The 23,087-nt window shown below is 42.2% G+C and overlaps 2 protein-coding genes across 8 annotated transcripts in view; both read left to right on the forward strand.

The window, feature by feature from the left end:
* Positions 1–1,118: 1,118 nt before the first annotated feature.
* wu:fa19b12 (uncharacterized protein C9orf40) lies at positions 1,119–2,714 on the forward strand. Its single transcript, XM_030104477.1, has 2 exons — positions 1,119–1,615; positions 1,875–2,714. The coding sequence occupies exons 1-2, from the start codon at positions 1,223–1,225 to the stop codon at positions 2,040–2,042; spliced, it is 561 nt and encodes a 186-aa protein (XP_029960337.1). The 5' UTR covers positions 1,119–1,222; the 3' UTR covers positions 2,043–2,714.
* Positions 2,715–4,437: 1,723 nt separating this feature from the next.
* Positions 4,438–23,087, forward strand: part of trpm6 (transient receptor potential cation channel, subfamily M, member 6) — a 59,930-nt gene continuing 41,280 nt past the window's right edge. For 2 of the 7 annotated variants that reach the window (XM_030104427.1, XM_030104428.1), the window contains exons 1-41: positions 5,608–5,694; positions 5,829–5,908; positions 6,138–6,176; positions 6,744–6,933; positions 7,184–7,397; positions 7,527–7,651; positions 7,772–7,943; positions 8,028–8,202; positions 8,359–8,482; positions 8,648–8,720; positions 8,908–9,008; positions 9,119–9,253; positions 9,883–9,936; positions 10,096–10,230; positions 10,360–10,482; positions 10,587–10,861; positions 10,960–11,188; positions 11,674–11,823; positions 11,923–12,078; positions 12,207–12,335; positions 12,512–12,763; positions 12,849–13,023; positions 13,246–13,293; positions 13,841–13,958; positions 14,051–14,247; positions 14,336–14,468; positions 14,734–15,160; positions 15,300–15,987; positions 16,980–17,077; positions 17,197–17,299; positions 17,550–17,596; positions 18,091–18,158; positions 18,250–18,275; positions 18,376–18,426; positions 18,580–18,645; positions 18,722–19,020; positions 19,534–19,616; positions 19,702–19,907; positions 20,026–20,077; positions 20,178–20,290; positions 20,985–21,101. In XM_030104427.1, the coding sequence (XP_029960287.1) occupies positions 5,677–5,694; positions 5,829–5,908; positions 6,138–6,176; positions 6,744–6,933; positions 7,184–7,397; positions 7,527–7,651; positions 7,772–7,943; positions 8,028–8,202; positions 8,359–8,482; positions 8,648–8,720; positions 8,908–9,008; positions 9,119–9,253; positions 9,883–9,936; positions 10,096–10,230; positions 10,360–10,482; positions 10,587–10,861; positions 10,960–11,188; positions 11,674–11,823; positions 11,923–12,078; positions 12,207–12,335; positions 12,512–12,763; positions 12,849–13,023; positions 13,246–13,293; positions 13,841–13,958; positions 14,051–14,247; positions 14,336–14,468; positions 14,734–15,160; positions 15,300–15,987; positions 16,980–17,077; positions 17,197–17,299; positions 17,550–17,596; positions 18,091–18,158; positions 18,250–18,275; positions 18,376–18,426; positions 18,580–18,645; positions 18,722–19,020; positions 19,534–19,616; positions 19,702–19,907; positions 20,026–20,077; positions 20,178–20,290; positions 20,985–21,079 (6,042 nt within the window). In that variant the 5' untranslated portion in view covers positions 5,608–5,676 and the 3' untranslated portion in view covers positions 21,080–21,101. Of the gene's footprint in view, positions 4,635–5,598; positions 5,695–5,827; positions 5,909–6,137; positions 6,177–6,349; positions 6,523–6,743; positions 6,934–7,183; positions 7,398–7,526; positions 7,652–7,771; positions 7,944–8,027; positions 8,203–8,358; positions 8,483–8,647; positions 8,721–8,907; positions 9,009–9,118; positions 9,254–9,882; positions 9,937–10,095; positions 10,231–10,359; positions 10,483–10,586; positions 10,862–10,959; positions 11,189–11,673; positions 11,824–11,922; positions 12,079–12,206; positions 12,336–12,511; positions 12,764–12,848; positions 13,024–13,245; positions 13,294–13,840; positions 13,959–14,050; positions 14,248–14,335; positions 14,469–14,733; positions 15,161–15,299; positions 15,988–16,979; positions 17,078–17,196; positions 17,300–17,549; positions 17,597–18,090; positions 18,159–18,249; positions 18,276–18,375; positions 18,427–18,579; positions 18,646–18,721; positions 19,021–19,533; positions 19,617–19,701; positions 19,908–20,025; positions 20,078–20,177; positions 20,291–20,984; positions 22,225–23,087 lie in introns of those variants that run through there. The other 5 variants (XM_030104430.1, XM_030104425.1, XM_030104429.1 and 2 more) reach the window with 5 other exon arrangements.

Below are 23,087 nucleotides of genomic sequence, written 5' to 3' on the forward strand. Positions count from 1 at the left end.
TTTTAGAAGTTCAGTTTACGGTGTCCTAGAGTTATAGAAGCTGATTTATGGGGTCACAGGTTTGAATCACATAGCCAACAAGTTACTACAGTATTTTTGTTAAAGGGTTTCACAGCAAAATCAGTTCTCTAACGTAACTGCACACTTTCACTACAGCTATCCATCTACGAGACACGGATGTGTCTGGTGCATTTAGATCATAGGTGTGATGTGATTGCGCTGTGAAAATAAAGGGTCCTTAATGGGGTTAAGGGACATGCCATCTATGTAAAATTAACAAAATATGCAACACTGATAGATTGCACTGGTATAAACCATTGTGACCGGTGCATGCTAATTTGTATTGGTAATATGAACAGTGTAAGTGTTGGATCTCACAAATCAGCTAAAAGCACTTCAGACTGTTGCAGTAGCAAAATTACTTTCGTGATGTTGTCGTTTGTATGCATGTATAGTACATACATAAATCAAATTACACATGCACAAATTTTGTAATGCACATACAATTTGTAATGCACCCAGAGACACACAAATATCAGTGCAGGCACATGAATAATTTTGCCACTATAATAGATCTCGCCTCACTTGCATGTTTTTGGACCGTGTGGGGAAACCCACGCATGCAGAGAGAACATGCAAACTCCCCACAGAGAAGGCAGGCCCTGTACCAACCCTGCAGCCAAATTATAAATACTGGAGTGTAGCTTTGGGGAGAAAAAAAAAGTACTGTCCCCATGAATGAACACAACATTTTAGTCATTCACATTTATTGATTCTCACGAGAGATTGTTCCATATATGGATCAGGAGAGCACAGAGAAAAATTATATATGACATAATTGGGGACTATAAAATAAAAAAAAAGAGTTTTGAGCGTAACCAACCGATTTCAGAAACACACAGACCCAAGAAAATCAATTCGAAGTGGTAGAATGTTACAATGAAGAAGCGTTAGGTAGAAATTAACAATGAAAATATTTGAAATTGTCTAAGTAAACGTAGACAGCCGAAATAAAGTGAATATACCGCCACCGGAAGTACAATGGAAGTGGGCGGGGTTAGACCACAGAGCTCTCCTCCGATTGGTTCCTATGATTGCCCGGCCTTCATATCGTTTCCGGTAGCTAGTGTTCTTCGCTTAACGCTCTACACTGCGCATTGCGCACCCGGATTGCAGAAAAACGCAGGTCTTCGGCTCTCGGCCACGTGTCGAGCGGACATTAATGGCTAAGAGACGTGCTGAGGAATGTCTGCTGTACGAGTCTCCCTCCAAACGGTGCTGTGCTCGCCTGAGCCGTGTTGACATCCCGCTGGACAGCATGGCTCCAACCGGCGGGGGCGTGAGTCCGCCGGCCCTGCTGGCTTTGTTGGACAGCCGCTGCAGAAAGCGGTCGCATTACCCAGAAGCCCCGGACAGCCAGGTAGAAACCAGAACTGCCCTGCACGGTAAAGCCGTGCATTGCGACGCGAGGGAGAATATAAACGTTGAGAGTGTGCACACTTCTGGAAGTTTCCAGAAGCGACCCGTCTCCCCCGGCCCGGATACAAATCCCTCGAAACGACCCCGGAGTGACTCCAAAAGTTCAGAGACTGATATCCGCGGGGCTGCTGATGAAGTAAGTTACCGACAGCACGCCAGCAATAAGTTTTAAGATGCTGAGGCCAATTCATGACAGATGGTGTAATGACAGTAAATGTCCACTAGATGTCAGTAAATACCTACTTAATTGCTCATGACAGTCTCGTCCATTTGTCCACATTTATTGGAGATAATTCAGCTTTGAGTCGTACACAAGTGTAGATATATCATTACGAAATGTTTTGTTTTTTTTTTTAGTTTATTTATTTTCACTTTTCCGTTGTTCTCTTTTTCAGGGCGATAAAGAACAAAACACTGAGGACTTCATCTACAATTCCTTCCAGTACTGGAGGTTGCCCTTACCCCAACTAGACCTTTCTCTTCTGGAGAGTGGAAGTGATGACCCCCAAACTAAAGGAACGTCTAAACTCAAAGATTCTTCTTATGATGCCATGGAGACCTGAAGAGTGAAAATACTATTCCTGCTGTCAGGACATCACATGGAAGACACTGAGATATTTTTGAGAACATAAGAAGACTGCTTGAAATGCATTCAGAGGAGATGCGAAGATAGGCTGTTCTAAACAGCCCTGTCAGAGGGATACACACTGTCCTGGAGAAAAATCCTACAGAATATGATAAGGAACAGCACATCTGTGAGATGTTTGGACGTCTTTCTTAACGGATGCTTGTTTGTTGTTGAATCCTGGATATAGATGGCGTTTAGGACAATCTGATGTTGCCCCATGACCACTGCATTTTGTTCATGTTAAATTTTCATGTTACAAGCCTATAGTGGAATTCATAAGTGTATTTTAATGTGTTTTTGTACTAGCAAATATACATACTTTTGTTCAAGAACTTAACGCAGTCTGCACATAAACTTACAATAATATCTATTGTGTAGATTTTCAGAGCTTGTTTTAGGCAAATGTTAAGAATACACATGATAAATGCCTCATTAAAAGCTTCTTGGGATACTGTACTGGTATGTTTATTCCATATTGCTCATAGATGCTAGTTATCAGAATTTTCATTGTTTGAAATGAAACATTTTCATTCTGACTCTTTTAATGCTTGTATTAAAATTTTTCATTTGAATTTTGAGCCAGTGCTGCCTATGTTGTTGGTCAATAAATTTGCCAGAGAAATGTCTGCCTTAATTATGTCATTTTTGTTTGATATACGAGTACATCTAACATTATATCTAACATTTTTAGGTTTCTTTTATCCTATTTCTTTGATCCTGAAACAATATTTTGGCTGTGAACATGAGACATTTGTTTTGTGTTGCATGACCACCTTTATAAAAATAGTAATACATTTCTTGTGTCACACTGTGGAAAATTAGCAAAAAGCCCAAATTCGAAGAAGAGAGAGAGAGAAAAAAATATCACAAAGTCCTGACTTTACATGAATTTTTGCTGATGGACATGTTATGCATGTCAGCTAAAAATGGTCAAATCTAAATTACAATGACACAAGTCAACACAAAGTTGTTGAAATAATCACATTTCCAGCAGGAATTTCCTGTAAACAACACTAAAATGATCTTACTTTGACATTTATGACAACCTGCATACATCCAAAGGTGTGAAACCAGCAACAAAATGTTTGGTGGCCTTTATGGCTTCAACACTAGATTGTGTCAACCGCTGTCATTTTAAATTCTATTTGTTATATTAAATACTGCTTTATCCATCTCATTAGTGGAGACGATCCCTGATAATCAGAATTGAAGGTAGAAAACGAAGGTAACAATTTTACCTCATGCATAAGTTTTTGGGTGATTGTTAAAAAAAAAACCAACAAAAAACAAATTCTCTAGGCAGCAAGAAAATATAAACTGCACAGAAAGGTTGCCCAGATCTGGACTTTGGCAGGGTGTTTTCACTGTGAGACGAGAGTGCTCATCACTGCTCCACTGTAAGACTAACCATGTTGAATTACATTTTTATTTGTGATTTGTAAAGTCTGCAGGTGAAGTAGCATCTCTGATTCGAAAAACAATTTCTCACCTTACATTAAAAGTATTTTGAAACCCCAAATGTTTTCCTCATTTAATGAGCCACGTGACCTCTTCATATTTAGATTTAGCTTTTTTGTAACTTTAACAAATATGACATCTGCAGTTCTTCGGTCTTAGTCTATACAATAAACTACTGAATTAAATATAGTATAGAATAGTATGTGGCAGATGTCTCCATCCTGTAGCTGTGGGGCTACTTGTGGCTCTGCAGTCCTGCAATGGTTCTATGAAGCGTTCAGAAAATTATTCATGAATAATATTTATTGTTATTTTCTATTTGCATTCCTGACAATCACAAGGACTTTTGTCTATTTTAAAAGAACTTTAAAAACAAAGAACACTGACATAACTAAATATAAAGAAACAGTATAAAATGTCTTGGACTCAAATGTGCTACAGCAGTTGATCAGATAAATGACTGATACAGTTTTAACTAACAAAAGATAAAACGGAAAATAAAGCAAATATAACTGAATTAGTCAAAAGCAAAAATAATCCAAAAGTAAGCATGCACATTCTATTTGCTGTGAAAGTTCTGTTTTTCAATCAAGATACAGTGTCGTGTAAAGTAATTGGGCATAATGAGGAATTAAAATCAGAATAACTAAAACTTTAAGTGGTCCCGTCTGCTTTGTGGGGCGCTCGTTTTGCCTTCACCGTGGTGCCGTTCACAGTAAGGTGAGCGGGGACTCGTCCTGAACTGGATCAAGCGGTACACAAGTCGACGAAACAGGGCGAGGTGAGAACTCACGGAGTCTTTTGGCTGGTGAACAAGCATGCTAGGAACGTTAGTCACCACAAAGTGTTGTTTTTTCCTGTGGCGTCTCGAGGCCTCCTCCCGGTGGATGTTGTTCACTGCTGCTCCTCCGGTCCCGGCTGGCTGTGCTGGAACGAGGAGGAGGTCATGAAGCGTCTCGCGCCCTTTGGACCAGGAGCTGATAAAAGGCCACTCAGTCCCTGAAGGAGGCTTAAGATGAAGTGACTGACTGAAGATCTCTGCTCTGGACACGCTTATTAACTCGTAATGGTAATTTTTTTTTTACTTGTAACTAATGCATGCGTTCACTGAAGAACCCGGGACTACTTGTGATTGTTGACTGTATTTACTCAGCTGCAATTAATCGATACACGTGAGCTTATCAGTAAATAAAACATTAAGCCAAGCAGGTCAGCTAGATTAGTTGGATGTCATGCAACTAGTACACTCACTTTAATTGACTTTGTTACGTTATGTTATGTGACTACAGTGGTTTATTAGTTGTGTATTGTGTACTATCTGAATTACTGTCATCTGTTTGCAGCTGTCAGACGAGTTAGGTGATATTCAGTTTGAAGGAATCGTGCATATCATAATGTGAATTGTTTCAGAGACAGTCATTATATTAAAACTGATATTTTGGATGCAACATCAGCCCAGAAGTGCAACAGAATAACAGTCCTACCTCACATGGAGGAATGTGTATTGAACACATGTTATGTCATGATCGTGGAAATTTGTTTGACTCATAATTTCTCACTTACTGATGTCATGTTGGAACTTCCAGGAACAGCAAGATTTCTCATGCAAAAGTCGCAAATCAGCCTCTGCTCAACTTTTTAAATACTTGACATTTACCACACGGCTCCCAGGATTCTTTAACTAGTTTTTAATTTGGTTTATATGTGGGGAATATATGTTGGAACCGTGCTCCATGTCTGTTCACTGCATAAACACTGAGCTGCCTTACAGCATGCTGTTTGGTGTTTATACAGCCGAGCAGCTCCTCAGCCATGTGGTCTAATCTCAGGAAGGGGATGTGTACATGTTTCCTATTAACAGTGCTCTGCTTAACTGAGGCCATTGTTAAATGTGGCTGGTAAACAGACCACAGACTGAAAAAAAAGAAAGAAAAAAAAACTGAAAATAACTTGAAGGAACTTGAAGAAACTATTTCTCTTACGTGGAATGAGGGGTTGACTGTTATTGCTCACATCCTGTCAGTGTTTCAGTGTTTTGAAGAGTGCAGTGCCGGTATGACAAGGAGCGATCTACACATTAGTTCGTCATGTAAACTGCTGCCGGGACAACTATGAGCTTCACTGAGAAGGTCTCTCAATCCTCTTTTTTTCAGGAAAAGTGTCATTTTTCAACAGGAACAGTCTGCTATTGGGAATATGCTTCTTAGTTGAGCCAGGATTTAAATACCGGTACTGTAACTAAAAATGTTTGTACTTTTCCCAGCCACGGAGGTCTTGGATTGAGGAAAAGTTCTCCAAAAGAGAGTGCGTGAAGTTTATCCCTTTGTCTCGGGACCTGCACAGGTAAACTGAAATCCGACTGCAGGAATTACATTGCAATAGGTGTTTATTGTACAAGATCTCATGATTCTTTGGAATGTCATTGTTACATTGATGCATTGTTTTCTAGGCATGTCCTGACTTGTTAATGTTGTCACTGACTGGAAACGGTGCTTTTTGGCATTCAGTCTTTCCTTCCTTGAATGAAATCATGTGGCTCATTTGATGAAATGTTGTTTCCTGTTTCTTACAGATGTATTCCAGTATGTCAAGTGTGCCAAAACTTGATCAGGTACCTTTCATTTCTTATTTATTTGAGGTCTTTATACCTTTTTTAAACAACCATAACAACCTGCATCCACACACCCTTAACCTAAGAAAATCCTGCTCTCTCATTGTCAATTCTTTTATGTAACTTTATTTATTTTTTTCTTCTTTATGCTTTTTTCACACTTCCGTTTAAAGATAGCAGTCATCAGTGAAAGGGTTTGATAAATGAAGGGCCTGGCTGATGAAAGCTGAGGAGAACAAGCAAAAGACAGGAAATTGAGTAAATGTAGCAGCCATTCATATCACTTCCAACTGATCTAAAGGAAATACCAAATTTCAGATCTCTCACAGGCTTAAAGCTGCAAATGGTGAGTATTTTGTTTTGCAAAATTGTATTTCACTGTATGATTGAGAAATATGTCTCTCTGACAAAAGCTGATTGAAACGGCAAGGAACTCTCCTAAAACGTTGGACTGCTTGACCCACAAAAACAACCCCCCCCAAAAAAAACATCCCCGCAAAGAAGAAGTGACCGTTTACCTCTTCTTATTCTCAGCATTCAGTATTTTTACCCATTTTGTTGTGGCAGATGTTGCTGTGGTCGTTTGATGGGGGAGCACTCCTGGCAGGATTCTCCTCCTCCGGTGTCCCTTTTCCTCGGTCCTGGACAGGACGGGGGGCAGGAGTGGTCCGTTGAGCTCCACACCAGAGCCAGTCCCACCAACGCCTATGGGATTGTGGACTTCAAAGACACCGCCACACGTGTGTGTCGAGCCAAGGTCTGTCACATCGCTGACTATATCTGTTGAAAATGGAACAAACGGAGTTTAAGTTAGCACAGAGGATGTAATGAGTGATGGCGCGTTGGTGTGGTGTTAAGCACCAACGCATCAGAGCAGGTAGAGACGGGATTTGAGAGCCTTTCTAAGCAGTTTGCATGTTCTCCTTCGAGTGTGTGGATTTTCGTGTTTTCGCCAGCGGCGTCTTCCAATTTCCAAATTCCTGACAGCTCTGTGTTTTTTTCTCCAGTATGTCCGCGTCGCAGTGGACTCTAAGCCTGACCTGCTGCTGCAGCTGATGCTGAGGGAATGGCAGATGGAAAGACCCAAGCTACTGCTGACCGTCCAGGGAGGCTCAGAAAACTTCACTCTGCCCCCGAAGGTCAATCAGGCCTTCAGCAAAGGGCTGATGGCAGCTGCCCTCAGCACAGGGGCATGGATACTCACCGATGGCATCAATACTGGTAAGTATTTGAAATGTTTCATTATTCTTAGAGCATGGATTCTTCAGCAGATGTCTGGATGAGATTCTATTAGATAGTTTAAATTTATGATGATGCTCTGCATTCTGCTGATTTTCACATACTCTCCAGGTGTGTCCAAGTACGTAGGCGAGGCCATGAAGAATTTTGGAGGCCACGACCTGAGAAAGAGAAACACAGTTGGCATCACACCGTGGGGAGTGATTGAAAACAACACGGACCTCATAGGCAGAGATGTCAGTCCTAATTCCCCCTCAATACCTTTATCAGCGCCATTCCTCCTGTGTTTGTTCATATCTATCATAATTTCACTTGATTTTATCAACAGTTGGTTAAGTCCACGCTCTTTCTTTCAGGTATTCAGGCCCTACCAGCCGCTGGGGAACCCTTTGAGCAAAAGGTCTTGTCTCAATGGTTTTCACTCCCACTTCCTGCTGGTGGACGATGGAACGCTTGGAAAGTCTGGCTGCCAGCACGGCCTCAAGAAAAAACTGGAGAAACAGATCCAGCTCCAGAAAATACATCCTCGTGAGTTACAGAGCGTCCACATTAGAGGAAAACGCGGGTTTGATCTGACCGATGTTACACCATCCTTTCATTCGTTGTTTGCAGGGCTGAAGCAGGGGGTGCCTGTGGTGTGTGTGGTGGTGGAAGGAGGTCCCGCCATTGTCTCCACCGTGCTGGATTATGTCAGCAGTGTTCCCCCGGTGCCGGTGTTTGTGTTCGAAGGCTCGGGCAGAGCTGCTGACCTGCTGGCTTTCTTACACAAGCAGACTGCTATGGACAGGTGTGTTGAACCGAGGCATCACCAGAAGACACTTCAAGAAAATGTCCATGTAGATGAAATGATAAAAACAAAACAATCATCTCAGTGACTTTTCTTTCAGGTTTGTTTATGACTGATTTGAGATTTGTATCGAGTGTCTTTAATTGCTTTCCTCAGTCAGTTGGATGCTGATATTGAAGAAGACTTCCTGGTGAGGATTGAGCGTGTGTTTGCAGTGGAGAGGACAGAAGCCAGTCATCTCTACACTCTGCTGCTGCAGTGCATGGATCACAGACAGTCTGTGAGTGGAGCAGCACCGGGATGAAGTTTTGGGAGGGATTCTGTCCTGTGTGTTTTTCATGTTGCTGATAATCATTCAGGTGTTTTGAAGCAGGGATGTGTCTGAAGTAGGCAGGACATTAGCTCTGTAGGATGATTAATCATTCAGTTTGTTTTTGGACAACAGATTACCATCTTTGACTCGGAGTCGGAGGATCACTTGGCACCAGATGCAGCCATTTTGACTACTGCTCTCAAAGGTACATGTTTTCTGCTTTTGGTTTTGACTGGAGAGACAGAGATGCAACATATTTTTCTTCGACAATGCTGTCAAATTGCAATCTTGTTTGTTGCATGTGTTTCCGAGCCTTTCTTGTTGATTCAGAAAAATTACATTGCTCTCTGACTACAAGAAGTTAACTTTGTTTTGGTCTAATTGTAAAACAGGCACCAAGGCCAGTCCTGCAGAGCAGCTGAGTATGGCCCTGGCTTGGGACAGGGCTGACATTGCTCAGAACGACGTTTTGGTGTCTGGACAGCACTGGCAGGTGACTGATCAGCACAATGAAATCTCACTTCGTGTTGTTAATCCAAATGACAAAAATGGGACATTCTTACATTCTTAGCTTGTTGTGATTATTTCGTTTGCTGTGCACAGGTGGGCTCTTTGGAGCAGGCCATGCTGGATGCTCTGGTGATGGACCGTGTGAGTTTCGTCAAAGTGCTGATTGATAATGGAATGACAATGAACCGCTTCCTCACTGTGGATCGCCTTGAGGAGCTCTACAACATGGTTAATATGATGTTTTTACCTACCGAGCTCTACAGTTAAAAATCCTGCCTCTAATGTGATTTCACTGTTTGAAATCAATTATTGTTTTTCTTCAAACTAATCTTTTAATATTTTTTCCCATATAATCTCTTCTTCCTCTTGTTTTTGTGTTTGTTTCGCTGTGCTGTTTCCTGATTTGTCATCCCCTGGCTCTCACTTCGCTACGCAAACCAGAGAATTTAAATTCTTTTGTCTGTCATTTTTGAAACACAAATTTGAAAACTGCAGCTTTGATTGAAATCACAATAATGCCCTGTAAGTGTTTTGCACTGTTTTCGTGGTCAATCGCATTCAGGGTATTTTCCCAGTTGTTGTTTTTAGATGCTTGTGAAATCACAGAGCTCTTTGTCACGCATTCATACTTCTCAACACTCCCTTCATCTTCTGTCCCTTAAAGCCTGTTTATTTATTCATAACTCTTTCGAAAAAAGTCCCTCTAAGAAACAATCACTGGGCTGCTGCTGTTTCTGCATTATGCATCTGTGCTGAAAAGTAACCACTTGATTTTTGTTTGCTCTGATTTTATGATTTATAGACTTCCTTTTATGTATTTTTAATCCCTAGATAATAACATGTATTTCTTTCCTCAGCCTCACGGACAGACACATCACTTCCTCCGTCACCTCGTTGAAGATGCGAAGCAGGTGAGTCATGAGAGGGATTTCCTGTCACAGACGTCACTCTGGCCGTGGTGTAGTTTACAGAGTATATTAAGTTGCAGTGCATTTTATGAATTCCAGATGTAGATAAATATTATATTCAAGTAGTTTGATTTACATATAGCATTTTTACGTGTTGTGTAGACCTCTCTTCCTTTAGGTTACCGTCTGTCGCTCATCGATATGGGCCTTGTGATAGAAGACCTGATCGGAGGAGCGTACCGCAGCACCTACACACGAAAGCCCTTCAGAGCTGTGTACAGCCACATGCAGGACAAAGTAAGCTGTGATATTTTTTTTTGGTTTTAACTTCTCTTGAATGTTCTCAAAAAATGATCTTGCCGTATTTCTTCTCAATTACATATATTAAAAAAACAAATCAAACACTCTTGTCGTTGTTTGTGGAAGGGAAAACAAGACAGCGCTGCCTCCTTTTCCAAACCCCGCAGAGGTCTGGTGATAAACTCGAGGAGGAGCGGGAGTCCGCAGGGCCAGCAGTTCTTCAGGACGGCTCAGCCCTACAAACACAAAGTCGGTCACGCTTTTCAGAAAACTTTCTTTGACTTGGTATTTGATGTCTATACTTTGGAGCAAAGACTGTTAAACTGCAAGTCTCCTCACACTTTTCCTCCCAGGAGCGTGATGGATCACCAGCGGCGAGCGGAGAGGCGTCCACGTCCAGCCCAGGCCTCTGCGATGCTTCGCTTCTGGCTTCGTTCAACTTCAACGACCTGTTTGTGTGGGCCGTGCTTCAGCAGCGGCAGCAGATGGCCCTTTTCCTGTGGCAACACGGCGAGGAGGCTTTGGCGCGTGCCACCGTGGCCTGCAAGCTTTACCGCTCCATGGCCTTCAAGGCACGGCAGAGCAGCATGGACGACGACGTCACCGAGCGATTCAAGGCCTATTCGCTGTGAGTCATTACAAACAAAACTAAAATTGTAAAAATTTGGATTTTTCGATGTAATGTATTGTCTGACTGCAGCCTCTGTCTCCCTCTCTGTTTGTCAGTGAGTTCGGTCAGCTGGCGGTGGACGTGTTAGACTGTGCATTTCGCCAGAATGAGCAAATGGCCATGAAGCTGTTGACTTCGGAGATGGAGGCATGGAGTCATTTCACCTGTCTGCAGATGGCCGTGTCCTCATGTCACAGGCCGTTTGTTTCACACTCCTGCACACAGACTCTCCTCACCGATCTCTGGACTGGTCCACTCAACATGAGGAAAAACTCCTTTCTGAAGGTAAACCCGGAAGGCACTTAAAACTCAGTGTTCATGTGATTTAAGTTTAAAGTGGTATCTAATTAACTGTCAAAGTTTACGTTATTCGTGACATTTCTCATTAAATCAAATCATTTTTTCAAAAACAGGCTCCTTTTTATTTACCTAATAATTGTAAAAAATGTGCAAACACCTTTTAAGTGTTTGTTTTATGTCATTTTTTTATGTATATAATCCAATAACCATGTGAAACACAGCAAATAATAATAATAATATAAATATCAATATATGTATTACAGCCTCAATAGAGCATGACTTCATTTATCAAACCCATTTGTGAAGGTACAGATGGACCAATAAGCAAGAGCTTCATGATTAAAGACAGAGCCAAGCAAAACAGCAAGCTTTGCTGAAAATTTTACATTTTATTTCTTTTATTGCTCATTTATGTTTTGTAATCTGTTTTTTTGCATAGACACTTGTCTAAACACACATCTCTGTTTCAGATCATTCTGAGCCTCCTTCTGCCTCCCGCCATCTTATTGCTTGAGTTTAAAAGCAAAGCTGAAATGTGCCACGTCCCACAAACACATGAGATTATTCTGTTTGGACTTGACCCGGTGAAGCCTGACACAGCTGAGACAACTGATCACACGGTTAAGTGAAAGTCATTTACTTATTAAGATAAAGTATTTTCAGCCTGTTCCTGTTATTGCGGTATCACACCGCTCTCATTGGGTACTCTGCTCCCGCAGGACGGCGAGGATGCGGAGCGAGGCTTCTCCTTCCATGACAGATATCTCGGCCCTGTGGCGGACACCATGTCCTCCATCACTCTGCAGTGTCTGTCCTGGCTCACAAAGCTCTATGATTTCTACACAGCTCCTGTCGCCAAGTTCTGGTTTCACACAGTAGGCGGCACGCGTCTTGTTATATTAGTGAATAAATGAGAAAATATTCACACTTCCCAGCATGCATTGCACTGTGGCATTTAATGCAAGCACATTTCTTATCTTTAAGTCTCCTGTCTCAATCGCAGATCTCCTACTTGGCCTTTCTGATGGTGTTTTCCTACGTGGTCCTGGTGAAGATGCAGGCATACCCCAGTGTTCAGGAGTGGATGGTCATAGCGTACATCTTATCCACCGCAGTGGAGAAAATCAGAGAGGCAAGAGACATGCTTTCTCCTTTTTGCGTCCCTTGGATATTTAACTTTTTACATTATTCAGCTTTGACTTCATTTTTATGTTACAAAAAATATATATATGATGATGAAAATCAGATCATGAGTAAGAAATGCTGTTTACTCTTGACACAATATACATTTTCATGTCTCCTAATTAGGTTATGATGTCTGAACCGAGGAAGCTGAGTCAGAAGCTGAAGGTTTGGTTCTCTGAGTACTGGAACATCTCAGATTTCACCGCCATCCTCCTCTTCATGGCCGGACTGACCATGCGCTGGCACGCTGAGCCCTACCGGACAGCCGGGCGCATCGCGTACTGTCTGGACATCATCTTCTGGTTCGTCAGAGTCATGGACCTGCTGGCTGTCAATCAGCACGCTGGCCCTTACCTCACCATGATCACCAAGATGGTGGGTCCAGACGCAAACGCTTGTTGTAGGAAGCTGAGAAGTGTTTGGTCGCCATTCTCGTCCTACTCTCCCTGTTTCCGCCCAGACCAGTAACATGTTCTTCATCGTGGTGATGATGGCGATCGTGCTGCTGAGCTTCGGCGTGTCCAGGAAAGCCATCCTGTCCCCAGATGAGGAGCCGTCCTGGAGTCTAGCCCGAGACGTCGTGTTCCAGCCCTACTGGATGATCTATGGAGAAGTCTACGCAGACGAGCTAAATCGTGAGAGACTCAATAGGAAAGCCAACATAATTATTAACCAGCGTTTATTTAACCCCAGTGGGTTCAACCTTTGGTTTTTCTCTTGAGTTTTCTGCTGGGAGTGTTCGTTGACAAATTACCGCAGGGTTAAAATGCCACTCGTTCTTTATTTGCCATAGTCACCTGAGTGAGTGATGCTTACATGAATTACCTTTGCATTACGGTGTCTGGTATTGACTGCAGGCTCAAGTGCCATGACGCAGGTGGATGGACACAAGCACCAGCATCCAGGTGAATTGCAACTCTTTATTTAACCAAAGGATCACGAGGGGAGCTGAACAGGAACAGACTGACATCAAGAAGACGTGGTTATACCTGTGCTTTCAGACAGTGGCTAAGTATTAAGCACTGAATGTTGATGCTCTCGCACACATACAAAATAAATAGAAACAATTATATAGGATAAAATAAGTTCTTTTAGATATCAGTCATTAAGTTATTCTCTTAACATGTGATCCATGAAATGCAGTAACCATAAACATGCTGGGTGTTTGCTGGGGAGGACTGGTTGGTTGTTTGTTATTGGGACCCGGCCCGTGGGAGGCCTGTGTGGGCGACATTCCGGGCCACTGCAGCAGAGATGACTTTGTCTCCTGTCTTGTGAGGGGATGGAAAGATGGCATCCCTGTTGTCCTTTTGGCGCCATCACGTCTCTTCTCCGTGGCTCTGTCTCATAATCATGCCATAACGAGGGAAAACCTTCCCCAGGTGTTAGAGATCAAGTGCATGGGTACAAGTGAATTGGCACGTGTGTCACGTCTCTTTGTGTTTGTGTCAGCAGCATGTAAGGACGGGGAGACGTGCCCCTCAGTAGCTTTCCTCTCGCCGATCCTGCAGGCCGTTTACATGTTCTTCCAATATATCATCATGGTCAACATTCTCATTGCCTTTTTTAAGTGAGCATGCTTTAAAAACAAAAAACAATCCCCATTTCTTGTGTCCGCTCATGTAGACTAATTATGAAATAAATTAATATTCTTATGAACAGCAACATCTACTTCGACATGGAATCAACGTCCAACAAGCTGTGGAAGTACAACCGCTATCGGTACATCATGACCTACCTGGAGAGGCCGTGGCTCCCGCCTCCTCTCATCCTCTGCAGCCACTTCACATTAGGACTAAGGGCCATCTATCGAAAACTCAGTGGAGTCTCTGAAAGAGAAGAGAGATGTTCTGGACTCAGTGAGTACCACAGTTTTTATGTTTGGCAAATATATACAGCAATATAAAAAGACTGTAAATTTGCTTCTCTTTTGTTCCATGCCTTCAGAGCTTTATCTGGGCCCTCAGGATCGTAAAAAGCTGCATGAATTTGAAGAGAGATGTGTGGAGGCCTACTTCTATGAGAAGAGTGAAGGTCTCCACAGCACTGAAACCAGCAGGATCAGAGCCACAGCTGAAAGGTTGGTCATGATCTTCTCAATCAGTATGAAGCAGGACTGAAAATGTGTCTGCGCATTGCCAAACGCTGCCTGACTTCCTGTTTAGTTTGGGTTATTGTAGAGTATGAACATTTAATAATTCATAAAGCAGAAAACTAATGTATTACCTTCATTGGAGAGGTGTGTTTAAGCTGTTATGCATTGAAATCATGCAGATGTGTGACCATGGTGGGCTGCTACTGATCAAGACTTTTATTTATTTATGTAAACATTTCATTTCCAACAGAGCAGAGGAGATGTGCAAGATGGTGGGCGAGGTCTCAGACAAAGTCAACTTCATTCAAGGCGGCCTATCGGAGTTGGACTGTCAGCTGGGTCAGCTTCAGGACCTTTCCGTTCTGGCCGTGGACACCCTCACTCTGCTCTCCGCTTCCGACAGCCTGCATCAAGACGGGACTCGCCTGGCTCAGTGTAAAGTCCTCGCACCGTCCCGGCACGCCGTCCCTCACAGTTGGAGTCTCCCACAGTGGCACGGAGCGGACTGGGATGTTCCTAACGTCCGGCGCCTCGTGGCCAAGTCTTGTAAAAGCACTCCGCCTTCCCTGCTGAAGGGCTGCACTGCGGCGAGCAGACGCCCGTCACAAGAGTTTCATGCGGGAACCCGGGGAGGCAGACATGGACACACCGATGAGGGAGAGGACAGAATAAAGGAGGTACTTATTGCTTCTTTTAAGGTTTGTAGTTTCATAATGATGTTGCAGATGTTGCAGGGAGATGTATAAATGTGAAACAGCCACTTCAGATTTCCATTTCAAACCGTTTAAGCTATTTTAACACGTTGTTCTTTTCTAGGATTCACAGTCTCCTGCTAAACACCATCACGCCGAGAGCTGGATGGGGCTTTCCAGATCGAGATCCCATCCTTCCTTCGCTCATTTTTACGGTTCGGGACTTCACGCCACTGTTCAGGATCAAACTCCCTGTGGATCCTGTGAACCGTCCCACTGCGGGTCGCCCCTCTCTCCCAGAGGACTGGAGTCACCTCATCCTAAACTATGGACATGTGAGCCTTATTTATATCCTAGTCAGGAGGAAACCTCTATGGATGAGGGAGAGGAAGGGGTGGAGGAAGAAGGTGAAGATACGGAAGAGCTGACAGAGCAACAGAAACCACAGTCGAATGTTTTAAGCAGAGCCTCCAGTAAAGCTCTCCTGCTGTCTGATCCTCGAGACATCCCCAAGGGTTTGATAAATCCCGCCTTTTCTCTGGGTGATAGCCAACCAGCTTCCCGACCCAGATATTCCGTCCACAGCAGAAGACCCACGAAGTCCCCGAGGTGGGCCTGTGTGTCCAGAGACCGCCCTTACGGGCCCTGCAGGTCTCTGTCTTCCAGTGTGGAGAACGTCACGTTTTCTGGAGCAGCCCTCAGTGTGATGAGGGGATCGTTTCCTTCTCTCAACAAACCGCTAAACAAAGAGAGTTTGTCTGGCGGGAGGAGCTTTAAAGATGGTGCAGCTCAACAGTGCAGCAGGAGCCAAGGTATGGATCCATCCATCAATCCATCCATCAATCCATCCATCAATCCATCCATCAATCCATCCATCCATCCATCCATCCATCCATCCATCCATCCATCCATCCATCCATCACTATAGTGAAACTTTAAAACTGTTAGCAGATGTTTGACAAAGTGTTAATAAGACAACAGAAGCAATGACAATAAGAGTATTTTTAAGTTTCCCGTAATAGCATTCACAAAGTAAAACTTCCACGTTTTGGACTTATTACTATTTTTCTTACTAAATTTAGTTTATAAATCATGCCAATTCTGCAATTTTTCAACATACTGTATGTTGTTATAGTGTTTCAGTAGATCAGATATTTAAAAAGGTTTGTTTTGTTTCTTTTATTGTTAGTTGTAATAACTGAAATAGAACACATGAATACAAAATCGTATACAAAATATATATATAATACATAAACTGGCAAAATAACAAATGCAATGTCAAAGCAAGTAAAGATGAAATATAATAAAAAGCACAAATGTTAAAACAAATTCAATCCAATAAAATGTTTGAATAATCTGGATAAAATTAACTGTAAGTTTATTTAACAACAACAGCAATAATAAGAATTAGATTTGTTTACCAGAACATGCTTTCATGCGTAAAATGCAGCTCGCAATACTTCACAATTTCAAAAGAAAGAAAATCAAATGCATTAAAATTCCACACCAGTTCAATATTAAAGGAGGGGAAGTTTTTAAAGAAGACTCAAACAAACGAATTTACCTCCAGTTAAATTATAAGACAAACAAGATATATATACTTTTTATAAACACTTTTAGTTATTGTGCATAACAATGCTACATGTACATGTTTCTCATCTAGTGGTTGTGTTTAATTTTGCATTGCATATTGAGATTAGGATTCAAACTGAAAGTCATACACTTGCGCAGCAAGGACAAAATAACATAGTTAACTGTGTATGTGTGTATGCTTGCATGCATGCACGTGTGTGTCGTTCAACAGAGTGGTACAAGTCCTCAGACTTCATGCACGTCGTGGACAGTCGAGGCAAAAGCCCGAGCAGGAAGACCGTGAAGATACAGGAAAGTGCTCCAGATCCGGTAATGTGAAACAGGATTTATCATTCACAACTGACTGTACATCACAATACTGAATAATGGCCTTTTATATGCATTCAGTGATTCTTCAGCCGCATCTCTTTTCTTCCTATGGATGATAGGCGACCATGCAGTCCCATCTGTCTGATGCCTCCTGGAGACATGCTCAAAGGTTAAGAGGCGAGCCCACGTGTTGGTCGGCTTCAACCAGCCTCAGTCAGCTCAGTAAGGCCCGACTGCCCTCTTCAGATTGAATACATTCTGCATCAGCTGCAGTAACTAGACATCACCCATTTGAATGTATCTGCCCAGTAGCTTAAGGCAAATATGTAGATGTTAATGAAATGTCATGAAAATATACCATGTTTGTTATGTAACTTCCCCAGCATATAAATGCAGTGGTAATAATACGATGCATAATATGCAAACACCTGATTTGGGGGCGGACTTTTGATGATTGTAAATTTCGTTTCAGATTTTGAACCCATGGATCTGTTGCAGAAACAGGTTTTTTCCTCTAAGGTATGTTTTGGTAAACACCTCAGTTTGATCTTAAGAGGGCCGAATCAGTAAAACTTTAGCAAAACAACAAATAAATGATGACAACACGACATATTTTTCTTTGTTTTATAATAAAATTTACCAGTACATGATGAAAAAGTGCAGTTTATTTAACATCTTCTTCATCTTCTTCTATTTAACATCATCTAACATCATCCTATGTTGGCAAAAACATGCTGCTTCCCAAGGCATGTGTCTGCAGCAAACGTATCCTCACAGTGTGCTTTGGGGTTCTTCCCCAGTGAAAGGTCGCTGGCTTTCACTGCCGAGCCGCTGATCTCAGCCTGGGCCTTGGATTTCAGCATGATGCTGAACGGACCGTACTCCATTCACCTGAATTGTTCAGCAGCCAATCTTTAAATCGGAAACAGTGTTTATTATTCTTCAATAATCACAGTTAACAATGAGCTGAGTGTATATTAAGTTATGCATGTGTGTTTTCAATGCTTTGACAGAAGGATATGTGGACTCCTACTCACTCAGCATGGAACAGCTGGGCCATATCCGTGAGCCGCAGGTCTTCGTAAGTCAGTCTCTCTCCTCTGAAAACAGGAATTGCATAGAGCTTCACAGTAAAATTACATGATGCATTTCTCTTTATGTGGCTGTGGCAGTTTGCAGAGTTCCATGGCACCCGAAGGTATTTCCTAGCTTATAACTTTGACAGAATTCCATAAAATATATTAATGCAGAGAGCATGTTGATTATCCTGAGATTTACTTTCATTTTGCTATCTGCAGCCAAAAGCTCATCCTTCCAGTCCACTGACAATTTGTATCCACACTACTCAGGTACTGACATATTTTGCAAAAATTATGAGTTGGATGATTTTTGAAAAGGCTTAAATATGAATCCTTTACTTTCCTGTGATTTTTTTTTTTTTTTTTTGGCAATTACTTGTAAACTGGCTCATGTGCTTGAACATGTTTCTTCTGTTGCAACAGCCATGGAGAGAAACAACCTGATGAGACTGGCTCACACCATCCCCTTCACCCCTGTTTCACTTCTGGGTAAATATCCAGTTTTAGCCGGCGTTTTCTCTGGTGTTTCCGTTAGTTTTTCTCTATTCTTCCTCTCTCTGAACAGGAGGTGAGGTGGTAAGCGTCTACCTCCTGGAGGAAGTTCCCTCCGATGCCGACCCTCAATCCGGCTCCGTCACTTCCTGGTCGTCACGAGGCCTTTCTGCAATGCTGCAGCCCGTCTCCAGTGAGGAGGGCTCCCTGGACGGGGGTCTCCGGCGGGGCTGCAGGATGCTGTGCACCTGGGCGGAGCAGGAGGTGCTCAAACCGGGCCTCATATACATCGTCAAGGCGTTCAGGCAGGAGGTGGTCCGTGCATGGCAGAAGTATTTCCATGACGGCACGGCGTTGCAGCTCTGTTTAAGGGTGAGTCCGCCCAGAACAGTTAAACATATCCGTCAGCTTACTCTAGTTTCTATCCTCCGATTTCTCTAACATTCTGCTCAGTTTGAACTGGTTAGTGAAAATATTCAGGCGTTTCTGTATAAAGATTACAATACACATGATAAACACACTTCACACATCTGCTTCACACGTCTCAGAATTATATAAGCATCACCACTGGCAGTCATATTTAGGGTGTTTTTCTGCAAAATAAATAAAATATTTTATTATATAACAATATTACATAACAGCATATAGAATGTCTGATCAAGATTGTAAAATGTTCCTTAGAGAAATGTATTCACCAACGCAGCATTTGTATCATTAAATATATGACACTGGCAATTTTATTTTTACTTTAAAATTGCATTTTATTGCAGAGGAATGTAACCACATTTGTTTTGACTGTTTGCATGACATCTTAATAACACCCTATTTATATGAGCGCTGTTTTAGAGGCTCTGCTAAATAAACCTTCCTCTCACCTCTTTAAAGGAAATCCAGCAACAAAGGGCGGCTCAGAAAATGATGCAGATGTTTAACCAGGTCAAACCCGATGACATGTACCACTCGCCAAGGTGTGGATGTTTTTCATTATCTGTACGTTCCTCCGTGTATGATTGTATATTTAAATTACAGCCTTGTTTTCTGTCTGTTTTGTAGATTTCTGGATGTGTCGCTGGTTCTCTGGCATTCGACTGGCCAGTGGCTGACTATTGAGAGGAACATGTCTGGAGAATTCAGGAAATACAACAACAACACAGGGGAGGAGATCACCCCCTGCTGCTCGCTGGAAGAAATGCTGCTCGCCTTCTCCCACTGGACCTTCGAGTACTCGCGCCGAGAGCTGCTGGTGCTCGACATACAAGGCACATGTTCCCACTTCTTCTCGTGTGTTTCTGGCATGTGTGTGCATTCCTCCAGATGTGAGGCGCTGCGCGCGACGCTGTCTTTAGCGTTCTTCTCTGTTTGTTGTGTTATTGTCAGGAGTGGGAGAGGAGCTGACTGATCCAACTGTTATCATGGCAGATGACCAAAGGTACAGTAATCATTTCTGCCAGACATATTTTAACACCTGATTTCAGAAAACACTCAGACGTGTTTTGAATTTCTCCCCGTTGCATCTGGCTCTGTTGCAGCGGCGGCAGGAGCGAGATGCTTTTCGGTCCCGATAACCTCGGAGACGCTGCGATCAACGGTTTCCTTCAGAAGCACTCCTGTGGCTTGTGCTGTCACAAACTGGGACTAAAAGGTCAAGAATAAACGCCGTCAGGAACACAGAGTTAAAGAAAGTGTCAGACAGCACTTCTATAGTTTCTTTTTTTTTTTTTTTTTTTTTCCCCTCTTGTGCACGTCTGCATATGCATGTATTTGTGTGTCACCTCTGTGTCGTCACTCAGGAGGCCACCTTGGCTCTGACAGAAATCCCCAGCAACTTCAAATGAAGACAGCACACACCAACAGCCAGCTAATTAAGCCACGAGTGTTCGTTTATTTCTATAACAACAGTAGTGTTTGAGGCGTGGGGGTGGGCCCTGCTTTGTGCGTTGTGCTGCATGGCCTTTGATTACGTATTAATCATGTCTTTGTGCTGGCGATGTGCTGCTGAGACATTAGCTTTGATTAGCTATTAATTAATGTCTCTGGGTAGACATGATACCGGCATCTAGAGGATAACTGCGCGGAAAGAAACTGTGCTCAAAAACAAACAAGCCCAGCAAACAAACACAAACATTCAGACACAGTTGTTTTGATATTTCAAAGGTGCGTTGTGTTTCCTCTTCCTCTTCTTGTGTCCTCTCCAAGATTCCTCCAACAAATCAAACCAAATTATTCATGCTGGATGCATGGACTTCCTCCCAGCCCTGTCAGTATTCTCTTTCTTGTGGTAATGACTGCGTTATTGGAGCGACATGTCGCTAACTGATGTTTTTTTGTTTTTTCAGATTTAAGGACGCGTCCGGACAGCTGTGAGAGCAGCGGCGAGGAAGAGCCGGTGTCAAGGAAAGACGAAGAAGACGGCGATGCAACCTCTGACTGAGGACCAAGGGACAAGAGGACAGGTGCATTTTTTTTTACTTACACAGATGTTGTGTTGGTGCTGACTCAGGACAGCCGCTGACCCTTTGCAGTCAAAAGATTGAGATAATATATAAAAGGTTAATGTCAAGGCTCTAAGTTAAGCTCCAATAATTATAAATGTGCAATTAAAGGCTTTCAAGCACAGGCCCTCAATGCACCACATTGTAATTAAGGTTTTTTGCATTGTGATTTTTTTTTTTTAAATATAAATTCTTGAATTAGAGCTGGCTTTAAAAACTTTTGATTTTTTAATGGATATAATTGCACTAACACGACTGATATAATTTAATAGCTAATAGTTGATGTGTTGTTTTAATAAGAATGAAACATTTCTTGAAACATTGAACAAAATGTGTGCATGATTCAGAAAAACAAGCCAGAAATGCACCCATAAAATTTCTTTTATTTTTTTTTTTCTTCCCACAACAAAATGTCTACAAAAGCGATAAAATATAGAATTTAACAAAAATCACGTCAGACCTTCACATTGTATATACATCTCAAAGGAGGACTCACTAAGGCCCCTGCATAGCTCTGAACTTCAACCCAGTCTGATCCATCAGCGGAGGGTGTTTGTGACTCTGGTTATTGCAAATGCACACATACACACACGCACACACCCATACACACGCGCGCACACACAAAATTGAAGAGTAGAGTTCATGGATTTGTACGCAGAGTTAGAGTTCAGAGTCTGGCAGAGTCCTCACCAAAAGAAAAAAAAAAAAGAAGCATAAAATGTAAAAACGGTTTGTCAGTGTAATCAAATACACATTTTCCTTGGAGTTCCCCTTTTGATTGGTTTCTCATGTAAACTCACACAGTAAAGCATCTACGCCCCACTCTGCCAATCCTTCATCTTCTCACCAGCTATGGCACTTTGAAAACAAACAAAATGTCCTGTACTTTATTATTTTTTTTGTATTTTTTTGTATTTTTTTTTTGTTTTCTTTTGCTGTTCCGTTTTGTTAGTCCTGTGTAAAAGAGGTTCTGCAGCTCAAGCACCTTTCAGGTTTCGCGCTACAGATTGCTACATTTTGTTTTATTTGCTCTTGCTGGGACGCAACGACATTCTAAAGAATAAATTAACAATTTTCAACACTACTCCAATTGCACACGTGTTTTGCATCAAGAAAGTTTACAAAGCATTGGTAGAGCAAACATGGTCTCACTCTCTTCTATGTCTCACACACATTCACACTTAAGCTCACACAGGTTTTCTTAGGAACCGGAGAAGGAGGCTTGGAGTATATTTGACTAAGTGTAGGAAACGCATTTCAAACCAAAGTGTATTAAAAATGTCTGCGCAATCCTTCCGAGTCGCCACGAAGACTGAGACGACAGTGATTATTGTGCGGTCCGTGATGGCATTCTGTGTTGATGGAGTGGTAAAAGGCGCATGATGCGTTCAGCCCCTCACACTGAACAGGGTAGACTCCATAACATTCAGAATAGATTACCCTCCCCACATCCTTCCCTCCCCGCTGCAGGTTAAGGGTCTCTGATCCGGGTCAATAAGGCCAGTTCAGAAAAGGGCCGTTTGCTGACTTTGATTGTACCAACTCACACATTCAGAGGTTGAGAAAATGAAAAAAAAAAAATAAAAAATGATTTCAAATCTGACAACAAATTTTAAAATTGGTTTTGTATAAATTAGAGCATTTTATTTAAAAATTCAGCTTGTGGAAAAAAAAATCGCCTTGAACTGACTGAATTGATGTGGACTTTGCCCTAAAACCCACTGCCCACCCTGCCAAAATAAACCCGCTCCTATGAAACCCACATTATCATGAGAAGAGAAAACACAAATAAGCCCCAAATGTTTCATTGCAATGAAACGTCATGCAAATAGAACAGAACAACAATAGGCTAATAGTAATAGAAGAATAGTAGTCATAATAAGAACAATAATAATAGTAAATAGTAATAAAATAAAAAATAATCTTACAATGCAAACATGACAGTAG

This window comes from Salarias fasciatus, chromosome 12 (assembly GCF_902148845.1).
Source record: "Salarias fasciatus chromosome 12, fSalaFa1.1, whole genome shotgun sequence".
Taxonomy (NCBI): domain Eukaryota; kingdom Metazoa; phylum Chordata; class Actinopteri; order Blenniiformes; family Blenniidae; genus Salarias; species Salarias fasciatus.

Coding starts and splice junctions, on each gene's coding strand:
- wu:fa19b12 (XM_030104477.1), top strand. CDS start 1,223: ATGGCTAAGAGACGTGCTGAGGAATGTCTGCTGTACGAGTCTCCCTCC. Junction 1,616..1,874: donor TCCGCGGGGCTGCTGATGAA/GTAAGTTACCGA, acceptor TCTCTTTTTCAG/GGCGATAAAGAACAAAACAC.